General features: G+C 36.7%; 1 protein-coding gene across 9 annotated transcripts in view; it reads right to left on the minus strand.

Moving 5' to 3' along the window:
* LOC118728519 (cyclic AMP-dependent transcription factor ATF-7) overlaps positions 1-13,184 on the minus strand; it is a 112,849-nt gene that overhangs the window by 82,507 nt on the left and 17,158 nt on the right. For 8 of the 9 annotated variants that reach the window (XR_004990919.2, XM_045588032.1, XM_036455060.2 and 5 more), the window contains exon 2: positions 5,961-6,029. The exons of the other annotated variant lie outside the window; for it this stretch is intronic. Coding sequence is in view for 7 of the 8 variants with exons in the window: in XM_045588032.1 (XP_045443988.1) it covers positions 5,961-6,015 (55 nt within the window). In the remaining variant the exon portion in view is untranslated. The remainder of the gene's footprint in view (positions 1-5,960; positions 6,030-13,184) is intronic. 9 annotated transcript variants of the gene reach the window in all.

The following is a 13,184-nucleotide window of genomic DNA, read 5'->3' on the forward strand; positions in this document are numbered from 1 at the left end:
ATGCAACTGCTGAGCAAGTCAATCTGCATTAAAGAAACACACTAACCAGAGAGTGGGAGCATACTGGCTGTTCTTTTATCTGCCACATTAGCTGGAAGAGTGTTTCATAAAAGAATGAAGAATTCTATACAATGATGACAATATCTTGTAAGTGAACAACCTACCCATATGTGGTTTTTCAGGGGTGGCAAATGAGAATTAGTAAAGGACAGGATCTCAGATCCAGAAGGCACTTTATAAACCTGGCAGTTTGTGAAAAAAGGGAGCCGGAAAGCATCCCTCTCCTAATTTAGGAAGAAATGAGATATAAACATACGGGATTTTTTTTTTTTTTTTCCTAACAGCAATAGTCTGAGAACAGTTTCTGGGCTCTCATTCCAAATATTAAGTCATATCCAAGAAAAATAACTGAATAAATGAAAAAAGTTCACCTTGATTTCTTGGGTATAACTCCAATTAGATTTATACAGCTTTTTTTTGAGGCGGACTGGAACAAGAATGCTTTTAATCTACTCTGCTTTTAGTAATATAATAAAAATATAACATGGAAAACTAAAATAATGACTTAGATGTTTCTAAAAATAAGTGTCAAGATCTGACGTTTAAAAACTTGGATTTAATTCCTAGTTCGTAAAACCGCTACATTTTTTTTTTTACCCCAGTCCCAATTTTATCTTCACAAAGCAGAACAGTGGTCTACTTCCATCACAAGGTTACATAAAACTACAGCATATTCAGAGTGAACTGAAAGCTATTGCAAAATCAACATATTATTACAAAAAACAAGGTTAGCATTTGGCCTAATTGTGTATAATGCAGTGTATTTTCAGCTGCCTGACAGCATGCAGGCACTGTTACCAGATGGGAACTGGATGAATTATTGAATGAAATATGAATTATTAAATAAAAATTTGAATTTTTTTTAAACTCTTGGCAGAGGGTGAGGAAGATAGGCTTTTTGTTTGCCTGCAACTGCCCTCACCTGTCGAGGCATGTAAAGATAGCATATACCATCATAAATGGCATTTACCTACCAGAACCATTTTTCCCTTGTTATTCTCCAATTCACGATGCTCCCTGAATATAAAAAAATCAGTAATCAACACCAACCCATTCTTCCTTGCCTTTCTTTTGTGCTAATGCCAGTTAATAGTGAAACTTGCCAAAGGAATAGAATTAAAAATCCAGAGTCCCATAGTATCAGTATGGCCCATTTAATGGGAAGGCTGGGATAACAGGAATAATCTCTCTAGATCTGTGTTATATAGGCAGTAAAACATATACCTTTGTAGCATGCCAGCATTTAACCAATCATAGAAGCTATTTGTTGCCTCATATATTACAAGGCAATAGAGATTTAAGGGATAATGTTCATGGAGGCAGAGGATACGAAGCAATAAACAGCATTGGAGGTTGGTTAAATGCCAAGTGAAGCCAGGACTACAGCATCATAAACATTTTTCCTACTATATGACAAGATAAGGAGGTACAAGGAACTGCCCTCAATCCCACCACAACTAGGGCTCCACTGTTATTCTTGGCTTTAGAAAGGAAAAACACGAGTTCCATGAGCAAGTTATATTCCATGTCTCAGACAGGTAGGAACCCCAACTTGTACGTAAATGTCCTCTGGAAGAAGAACAGCTCCAGTGGCAGACACCCTCAGGGGAGGGAAGAGGGGCAGCTCCTCAGGTCATACTGGACAGAAACGAGCAAAGGATTTTTCCTTAAAAGGACAGCATTGATACCGAGCAGTTATTACAGAAACCCTTCTCAATGACTAATAGGATCACACTATCCATTAAACAGTATCTCTTCATAGAAATGTGTTCATTTTTAAGGAAACAGTCATTTTAAGAGTAATAAGCTTATATGATCAGCTTCTGCTCAGGGACTTGATTACGATAACCAGAAAGTCTACTTGAATATGAATAATTTGTACTGTAATACAGTATCTATGCTTGAGAGGAGGTATTGAAATATGAAACTGGTTGACTACTGGAAATCAGAATTGGACAAAAAGCATCCAAAAGATATGTTATCTAACTGCATCCTCATGGAATAATATCTCAAATCCAAGACTACTGACCAATACATAGTAATTTTTCCTACTTTATAATCCACCTTCAAATAAAAGTGCCCCTTAAAGCATTAAAAAAATCTCAAGATTTGCTGGATTCAGCCATAAACTGTATTTCTATTATTTAACACTCACACACAAGCAAAGCCATTTTATAGTCACGTTTTTAAAATACAGTATACGGTTGGCAAAAGTAGGTTTACAGTTGTGACATGCAAAACACAGAGGTTATTCTTGTATTATAATTTATTTATTATTGTAGTATTTTCCATACAAACAACTATAAATCTACTATCCCCCCCTCCCCCCGCCACAATATATGCTATTTTTTAACCATCACATCAAAAACCCATTCAACTCAACTTTAACCAGTCTTTGTCACACGGAATCTGGGCACAATTGCCTTAACAACACCAACCCATTCTCTGGAGGCAGCTCTGTTAACTACCACTTCTGCCGCAGTCCACAGAGAGGTATCAGTAGGAATATTGCTTTCCCTGAATTCCTCCTCATGAAGGTGATGAGGCTCAAGAGAAAGAGAGTCTCAACAGAGAAAAGCCGTATCACCTGTCTTTTCAGATAAGAATGCAGAGAACACAACCTTTAGCAGCCATCTCTAAAAAAAAGTACCGACAGCATATTTAGAACTCAGCTGTGTCACATCAGACTTACTGTTGGGAAGTGGATCATGAATAGAATCCAAAAATAACAGCCATTAAAGACCTAGCAACCAAAACATGTTTATGTATCCATTGAAAGCCTGGTGGTTTTGATTATATGGTGGAGAGCATAATCCACTAGTCTATTTTAGGTGAATTTTCCTTTCACCTTCCTAACTTAATATTAAAGTGTAAGATGTTTTCTGAGTTTGGGGGTACCTGGGGTAAAGCCTGGGCAGGCAACAGATATTAACATAATGCAAAAATCCTATAGTTTTTGTTTGTTGGTTTTTAAGGATCAGTCTCTTGAATTATTTGTTTACATTCTTTCTTCCTCTAACTGGTAGAAGCCACTGGTTTTTGAGATTTCTAGAGCACTGTTTCGGCAAACTCATCAGTCAACAGAGCCAAATATCAACAGTACGATTGAAATTTCTTTTGAGAGTCAAATTTTTTAAACTGAAACTTCTTCTAACGCCACTTCTTCAAAATAAACTCGCCCAGGCCGTGGTATTTTGTGGAAGAGCCGCACTCAGGGGCCAAAGAGCCGCAGTTTGCCGACCACGGTTCTAGAGCATTAAATTCTAAACCATGCATAACAAGAATTACCACAGTCCTTTTTTTTTTATATATATATATATTTTATTGATTTTTTAAAAATATATTTTATTGATTTTTGTACAGAGAGGAAGGGAGAGAGATAGAGAGTTAGAAACATCAATGAGAGAGAGTCATCGATCAGCTGCCTCTTGCACACCTCCCACTGGGGATATGCCCGCAACCAAGGTACATGCCCTTGACCGGAATCGAACCCGGGACCCTTTAGTCCCCAAGCCGACGCTCTATCCATTGAGCCAAACCGGTCCCGGCGAATTACCACAGTCCTTATTATCCTTTCTGGGACTTAGCTTTTTATTATTTTACTATTTCTGGAATAAAGAATTTGAATCAATGACAAAAGTCTATAAATAGCTTCAAGGCCTCCAGGTGTCTCCAGAATGAAACCATTTCCAAGGATGACAGGCCAAGGGTAGTTCACTGTACCAAATTTATCTTCTCCGCTAGATTTTCACTATTTCATAATAGCAGTAAATCTTGCAGGGATCCCACTCTATAGTTATTTGTTACCAGATATTGGGAAAAACTTGGAAGAAGACTAAAATATAACTAAAGAACTACACTTTCACCTGACCATAAAGTTTTAGCATGCAAGAAGGTAAAAAAATCTGGCTACCTTCAAAGCCTTAAGTTGTAACTTTCTATCTTTTTTCTATGAAACAAGTAAGTGACTTCCAAAAGAATGCAGCAGTCTCCCGAAGTTCTGCACTTCTGAGAGGAAGAGTCTTCAAGACCTACACCAGAGTTTATCATTAATCTTAACAACCAAAATACCAACCAACAACTCAGAAACGGGAAGAAGTAGTAGGTGAAGAAAAAGGTTTATGGTAAACAACTCAACAATGTTAAGAAACCAAAGTGAAAAGTACCTTGATTTCTTACCTCTAGTCCAAAATGAGAAGGAAAAAAAAAAACCAACCCCCCCCCCCAAAAAAAAACAACGCACAACACAACCCCACAAAAAAATAAAATTAAATTAAAAAATCTTCCAGCTCTCAAATTTCAGTGAAAACTACCCTTTTCTGATAGCTTGAAGAAACATTATTCAGAACTTTCATCCTTGGAGAGCTTAAGAGATGCTTCTCCTGTGTGTCCCTTTATTTTTATTTCTTTAAGTCCTTGTCTAGATGGTTTTAGGTACAAAACTTATAAGAGAGATTATAGGCACAGAGTGGCTTAAATAATAAGTGAATAAAAATAAATGTACATATGAGAAAAATACATATTTTTACCAAAAATGTAGATTTTTAAAGTAAAGAAGAAAAGTGAAAAAAGTACCAGGTATCAATTATGGGAGTCACATTAAATACTTTTAGCAATAAATTCACACAAAATTTTGGAGGAATCAGGTTCAGATATGTACTTCAATACAGATGTCTGAAAAGTGAAGCAAATTTACTCTATATCCCCAAGTGGCTTCTATTGTTAAAAAAAAAAAAAAAAAAAAAAAGTAAAAACCACATGGAGAAAACATGCAGTCAACAATATAGCCGAAAACTTTGACAAGGAAGGAAATAAACCCTACAATGCTGAATACTTCAAAATTCAATGCTTTTTCAGTATTTTCTGAAAATTTCAGCATTTCCTGGAATTTGAAATCAACCTCTGCCTATTCCTTTCACCATTCCCATCTCATCCACCTCTCAAATTCCAATTCTTAGGAATCTCTGGAACTTATCGCTCCCTTTTTTTTGTCGAAGTATTTACAATGTTTAATAGAACTAGTCTGCAATCTCACATACCACCAGTAAGTGTCACTGGACAGTCACATGACTTATTTCTAACTGAACAGAAATTCAACCCTTCAGGATCCATAAAATCAATTCATGAAGACAGAGAAAACTTTCTTTGTATTCCTTTATTCATCCTTTGTGGGACACAGAAATAGGGGAGGGTATAGGAAGAAGAAGAGTCAAGAAAGTACAAAATGGGGGGAAAAGGGCAATTTCAAAAAATTACTTTATTAAAAAAGCATATGATGAAAAACATCTGATACATGATATACACATCCACAAACAATAACATGGCAGCAGGGAAAATGGCTGAGAAGTCTTGCAGCTTATATATTGCTATGGGATCTCAGGTTCTATGTTGGATTTGTCTTTCTTAGAGATATGCCATAGCAGCTGACAGTGATTTTCTGAATCAAAATCAAAAGAAACGTGTTTTTTTTTCATATTAAAAAAAATCCAAATAGACTCTGGTAAATTGGGGTTAACAATGAATGGATGCGATCTCAGCAGCCTATCCAAATATTTAAACTGACTTTTATATCCATGAACGTTGAGGAGAAGATATTTCAAAGCTTGGCTTTGTATTTAGATGGATAGGTTTAGAAAGGAGAGAGAGCAACGTGTATTCCTCAACACGGAGTTGGGAAACAAACACCAGTAGAATAACAATACGAAAGAGAGAAAGGCAGATTTCATTACGGTAGAGTGCCTACACTTCCTCATAACTTGGATTTACACACTGCAAATCCTCTGATCTGATTACCTCCAGTGATCACGTAAAATACCGGCTTTAAACTCTTTGCCTTAGTGATAAAACAGCCACTTTGATTCACAACGAGACATTCACAATAAAGTATATTGTAAACGTACCTGTCCACAGCCCGGGGCATTGCACACAAACGGTCTGTCGTCTCCCATATTTCATATAGCAGAGCGGAGCTGAGGAGGAGGAGGTAGGGGGGAAAGTTATGTTAAATATGCTGGAGTTTTAAAAAAAAGTGCTTCAAAAATATCAACCCTAGAAACAGGTGCTCCAAGAATGCCATCTATCAAAGCTGTAAACACAGGCTATTAGGGGAGACACATTAGACAGGTGGCATATTATCTACTGTGCCTCAATTAAAACTTTTAATTAGAAAAATTAAGACCTAAATAGGCAAGGAATTTCAAACCCTTTTTGCTAGATTTTCCTTCTTTCTGCTACAGAATATAACACACTTCTCCAGTCTGCTGAATTACAACCAGTGCCGTTCCCTATGTCAATAAATCCACGGAACGCTCGATGCGGAAGCCATATTTCTGAACTAGAGAAGACCAAAATTTGTCATTTAATTAATTAAGGGATTATAGGAGGGGTGCTCCATTTTACAGGGCTATAATCTGGCTCCCTAGTGTATAAACTAGTAGACGGTTGGCAAGGGCCGTTTATCCCAGATTATTGCCAAAGAAAACAAAGCACCCATCCTATTGGGCTACACGGGAAATAATTTTCATTAATAAAAAATAAAAATAAAAACCTCCTCTCCCCACGGGGAGCCTCCTTCTCCCCCCACCAATCGTCTGTGGCAAATGGAGAAATATCGGTGCCCTTCCCCCTCTGATTCTATTTATGGCTAGGTTTTTAAAAGCAGCAATAAAACAAATGTCGACTCTTTGGGGGTTTACTGGGTGAATATGTTCCGGCTGTTTGTGCTGCTCTCGGCCAGAGTTCCTGGGCTGATCCGTAGCAGCCAGCAGATGTGTGCTGCTGCAGGGGATAAAGAAATGGCACTAAAAGGCATCCCATCCATCCTCTCTATTTCTCTAAAGAATTTAACAGGGTTTATATTGTTGTTGTTTTTTAATTATTGAAGCTAACTCTTGCAATGCTGATAGAAATTCTTTGTCAAAGAACAATAATTCCAATATGAATGTGCAGGGGGAATTTTTCCTATCTCTCCTAGGAATAAGAATAGAGATGGAGGTGAACAAAAATTAGAAATATAAAAAAATAAATAAAGCAGTACTTTGAAAAGGTGGGCAGGGGGAGAGAGGGACATAAAAACAGTCTTTATACGATAAACTCTTAAAGGACATTTTCAAACGTCCTTCTCTAAGAGAGAAAGGTATGTGAAGAAATATGAACAAGAGAAGGTGAAAGAGAAAGAACTAAAATTTGAATATGCCTTCAGAATTATAACCAAATTTCACATTTTTATCTTGGAGACAAACCAAAATGTCAGGTTAACCTCAGGCAGGCCTGCGTTAAATTAAAATATGAAAGTGCTAGACTAGATCCGGAAATCAGAATGCTATGCTTAAAACTCCGAGGGTAGCTAGGTAACAACGCTTCTTCAACTCTCTTAAGACTCACTCTGGGGCTGGAAAACAGTATTTTTGGTAGTCTGATCAGTAATTCCACAACCAATCGGTGTTTAAAATTGTGGGGTGTCTGTAAAATAGAAAGGGCTTCTTAGTCACCTTTCAGGGTGACAGGAACAGGGTCTAACTCTGAAGAAGCGGTGCCGCGGCATTATTGCTGTAATGGAAGAGAGCTCGCGTGTACATAGGTGTACACAGATTTATATCGCATTTAGCCAGGATAAATTGCTTCAATAAATTGTGTTCCTGAGAGGCCAGCTCAAGCTGATGATTGGGTGCTGGGAAATGAGAGCTTTATTTTTCTTCACACAGCCTCAGGACAGGGGATTTTTCTGGTTTGTTTGTTTTAAATACATGATGGTTTTTTAGCACTTTCTGGAACTACAACATAGTACAAAAAAAATGCAAAGGCCAAGGTCATTATGACTGAAAATTCAGAGTATTTCTGAAAAGCCAATTATCTCCGGAAAAAATCCTACAACTGCTGTGCTGGAGGTAATTTCACTTCCTAATCCCAGACCCTGCTTTCTGAATATAATCACAAAAATGAGATTTTTATCTCAACAAGGTTCTCTAGCATATTTTCAGTCAGGAAGTAATAAACTACAAGGAATAGAGAAGATATAAGGACCAGACAAGATTCCTTATTTTTTATCTTAGTTTTGTTATTTGAGGCTGGGTTTTTTTGGTGGTTTTTTTTTCTCCATTTTATACCTAGAGGAGGAAGAGTCCTGGTTGAGGAGTGGGGCAGTGTTGGCATAGGAAGGAATGAAATACATTCTAGAATGGTTTCCCCCAAAATCACAAAATTCAAAAATTTTCCTGGTTTTTCACAATCACATTATAATACTGTATATGCCTTCCAAATTTTATTTAATTGACTCTTTACAAGGAAATAGAGATGAAAAACCATAACTTCTTAAAGCAATTTAAAGGGAAGCAAAACCAAATTGGGGGGAGGGAAGGCATTAAAATGTAACAGAAGCATGCATTTTTATGACTTAAATATTCTAATCTGACAGTCCCTAACTAGGATTTCAGGCTTCCTTCCCTATTTGCTGGCTTTTGTTTGCCATTTTCACCAAAGGGAGATCACAATGGGAGGAAGGAGGCCCGCTTTAAGTACCCACAATTATTCTTAAATCATTCTCTCAATCTCTTGCCCCTTTTCTTTTTCATCATTCTTGCTTTTCACTTTAAAATGATTTATCTTTTTAAAATATTAAATATTTAGCAACAATAATGATCGGTCACATTACTTTAAGAAATTTCTAGCTTACATTAAAAAAAAAAAATTCCTGGCCCATGCACATCAGTTCAATTGCTGGTCAGGGCACATGCCCAGGTTGCAGGTTCAGTATGGTCAACCGATCAAGTTTCTCTCTCAAATTTCTCTCGTATCGATGTTTCTCTCTCTTCCTCGCTCTCTCTCAAATCAACAAGACTTACTTTTTAGCCCTGGCTAGTGTGGCTCAGTTGGTTGGAACATTACCCTGTACAACAAAAGGTTTGATTCCTAGTCAGGGCACATGCCTAGGCTGTAGGATCCATTCCTAGTTGGGGTGTGAATAGGAGGCATCTGGTTGATGTTTTATTTTCACATGGATGTTTCTCCCCCCCCCCCCCCCGCCCCTTCCTTCCTCTCCAAAATCAGTAAAAGCAAGGTGAGGATTAAAAATTAATGATAAAATGAATAAAAAACAAAAAATTTAAATAACAAAACAAAAATAATTTATCCTCCATTCCCAGTCTGTTGCATCAATTGCTATCTATAATACAATGAATGACATTGCTTATTTCTACTTCATACTTTAAAAAAATCTCTAGTTATGAGGTCAAATTGATGCCCTCTCAAAAACAAAAAAGCATTTCTATAGCAGAAGATATAAGGACCAGACAAGATAAACAGACTGAGAGAAAAAGTGAAATCAATAATCATGTTGCCATTCACTAAAATTTAACTCAGTTCATTTGTAACTGTACTGTTTGACAAGTAGGTCATGTGTCTGGCCATGGCACTCACATCCATAATATGCTTCTTGATTTTCAGGGTGAAACTCAAGCATGTTATAGAACTAAGCAATAAATAATAGCCAAAGGAAATATATAGGATGTCCCCCAAAAATGTAGATACACTTTAACAGCTGTCAGCTCAATTTTGAAAATGAAATATATTTTAATAAACACTGCCTTTTATAATTATTCAAAGTGTGTGCATTCATTTTTTGGGGGGGACATCCTATATTTAGAGATATCTCCTAAGGGAAGTAGAGATCTTAGAAGAGGAAAACAAAGGATGCATAAAAAGGCTATCCTACACACCAAGTCTGCCAAGGAAAAGGCTCAAATACTCAAGAAGCAGCAGAATGCATAAATGATAAAAATTAGTATTTACTTAAAAAATACAAGTTATCAGAATGCTAGGAGGGAACTGAAGAAATCCCAAGATTTAGAGAATGATTTTTAATAACTGGGATAATTTCTTAAACCTATGTTAAATAATTTTGTCACAGCCAGAAGTATAATCTAAAATGGTCAATGTACAAATAAAAAAACTATCTCTCTACTGTGCATATATGTGTATCTCTCTCTCTCCCTTTGTTTTATATTTTTAAAATAAAATAAATATGGAGCCCTAGCCAGTTTGGCTCAATGGATACAGAATTAGCCTGAAGGGTCCTGGGTTTGATTCCAGTCAAGGGCATGTTATCTGGGTTGCAGGCTTTTCCCCAGCCCAGGCCCCTAGTGGGGCCCTGGTTGGGACTGGTATAGGAGGCAACCAATCACTGTGTTTCTTTCACATCAATATTTCTCTGTCTTTTCCTCTCTCTTCCATTCTCTCTAAAAATCAATGGAAACATGTCCTTGGGTGAGGATTAAAAAATAATAATAAAATGAATAAAATAAAATAAAAATGGAATCTGTTACTGAGGTCCAAAGAGTCAGTTCTCTAGACCTGGTTATACTGTAATTATTTCTTTAGTAATCAACTAATGTTAATAAGATGGCCCAACTTTCAGTAAGGAATAAAAGCCATATATAAACACACCCAAGGGTCTGTTCTTAGGTTCCTAATAACAAAAAGCAACTGTTCCTAGGTACAAAAAATGAGAAGGGCACATGTACTATAAATATCAAAGATTCATGAAAATCTAGAAGGGGTTCACACTAGCTATTACTCATTCATTCAAAAAACATTACTAAGGAACTACTAAGTGCAAGGGAAAGTGGACGTAAAAAAAAAAGATAATAGACCTCTGCAAAAAATAAATAAATAAATAAATAAATAATAAATAAATATGTGTGTGTGTGTGTGTGTGTGTGTGTGTGTGTGTGTATATATATATATATATATATATATATATATATTCTATGTCAAAGAAAACCAGAGCTGGATAGTAACGTGGTAAAACAGATTTTATTCAGGATTACTGCAATAGGGAAAAAGACATCTCAGTATAAGAACTGGGCTCAGTTCCAAATATAGCATGGGCAAGTGGGAATACATAGCCAAGCACCAGGGGGGCCTCGGTGGGTAGAAAATTACTAAGAGGAGAAGGGAGATTCTGGCTAAATTGACCTAACAAGATTCTTGCTGAAGACAGGCCAGAGTGATCAGACATCACCTGGTAGATGGTGGAGGATGAAGAACCTGATCAGATCTGAGAGTGACCAGATATCAGGGTGGAGGGGGCAGTTCTTGCTAAAACTGGATTTTACGCCCTAGCCGGTTTGGCTCAGTGGATAGAGCCTCAGCCTGTGGACTGAAGGTTCCATTCCAGTCAAGAGCACATGCCCAGGTTGTGAGTTCAATCCTCAGTGGTGGGTGTGCAGAGCTGCGTATCAATTATTCTCATCACTGATGTTTCTAAATCTCCTCCCTTCCTCTCTGAAATCAATAAAAATATACTTAAAAAACAAAGAAAGAAAACCAATGGATTTTACAAAGAAGTACATACATAGATGGGCCTAAAAGAAGATTCGAGAGCCTCATTAAAATTTGGACAGGTGCTGGGACCAGTTTGGCTCAGTGGATAGAGCCTCGGCCTGCAGACTGAAAGGTCCCGGGTTCGATTCCGGTCAGGGCCATGTACCTTGGTTGCGGGCACATCCCCAGTGGGGGGTGTGCAAGAGGCAGCTGGTCGATGTTTCTCTCTCATCGACGTTTCTAACTCTCTGTCCCTCTCAATTCCTCTCTGTGTAAAATCAATAAAATATATTAATATTTTAAAAAAAATTTGGACAGGCATAAAAAAAAATTGGACAGGCAAAGAATCGTCATCTGACAGGAAAGAAGTAAGGTAAGTAGTAAGAATGGTGGCTTAATTTATAAGTTCAATTAGTCAGAGATGATCATTGTACAGATTAGTCCCCTTGCTATTTCACCTATTCTTTGTAGTCATTCATCAAATTGTTTTGCTAACAATTCTAGAGTATAAACTAGAGCACAAAAAAGAGGGGTTAATAGTCTTGGTAAAAGATCTGACAAGGAAAAAGTTTGGAACTAATAACCACAATTTACTTTTTAGGCCAAAAAGTAAATTTACTCAGCTTAAAATTCCCTAATTCACTAAATGTCTTTTTCAGTGCTTGCCAGATGCTCTAGGCCCCCCATTCAACAGTGAATGAGACAGACAAGGTTCCTACCCTCATAGTGCTTATGGTCTAAAAGAAAAAACCAAATATTAAGCCAATAAACAAAATAATTTTAGATTAATAACAAATAATTCCATGAAAGAAATTAAATAGTGACATTAGTGACTAGAAATGGACTACTTTGTTTATGAATAAAAATAAAATGGCTGCTGAAACCAGCTTGGCTCAGTGGATAGAGCATCGGTCTGCAGACTGAAAGGTCCCAGGTTCGATTCCGGTCAAGGGGATGTACATTGGTTGTGGGCACATCCTCAGTAGGAGGTGTGCAGGAGGCAGCTGGTCGATGTTTCTCTCTCATCGATGTTTCTAACTCTCTCTCTCCCTTCCTTTCTATAAAAAAATCAATAAAATATATTTTTTTAAAAAGGAAATGGCTATATTATTTATGACCAAAGGGGAATGGGATAGAATACAGAAATCAAAGTTAAAATTCCTAGAAGCCCTTCCTCTTACAACACAGTTGATGTTCAGTAAATATTTATTTAATCTAATTGTGATATTCAGGTATACTTTGCTCAAGTATATATTGAGTTTTTGAAGAAAGCTGTTGGGATCACAAAACAATTGCTATGCAGGTATTTATGTAGTTAAAGCTAGTCACAGAGAAGAAATTTTACTTTGTGTGTAAGGCATTTTATGTGACTATATTCAACCAATTCTGTGCTTACACTTTGTAATCGGGCATTTCCCCGCCAAAGTGCGTCGTAACGCGGGTTGTTGTTTTTTGACATTTTCTAGCCAAAATTAGACTTTTCGTAAAATATTCATATCTTTCGATCTATTTGATATTTTTCTATGAAACTTTCAGTGTTTTAGTTTAAAAAGAGGTCCCTATTTATTTACTTTGCAAAATATGTTATTCTATTTTTCATGTACACAAAATTACTTCATTCTAGGTAAACATAGAAAAAACACTCAATCAAAATAATTTTATTTACACAAAATTACAATATTTTTTCAAAATTTTCAACAGATCTTATAAAAAAAACTATAACCTAATATGTCCGAACGAAAGCAGTATAATGGAGTCACTGGAGAAACGAACAAAAATGCAAAAACTAAATCCTTTGTTGGAAT

The sequence above is a fragment of the Pipistrellus kuhlii genome, unplaced genomic scaffold (genome assembly GCF_014108245.1).
Source record: "Pipistrellus kuhlii isolate mPipKuh1 unplaced genomic scaffold, mPipKuh1.p scaffold_m20_p_3, whole genome shotgun sequence".
Lineage (NCBI taxonomy): Eukaryota > Metazoa > Chordata > Mammalia > Chiroptera > Vespertilionidae > Pipistrellus > Pipistrellus kuhlii.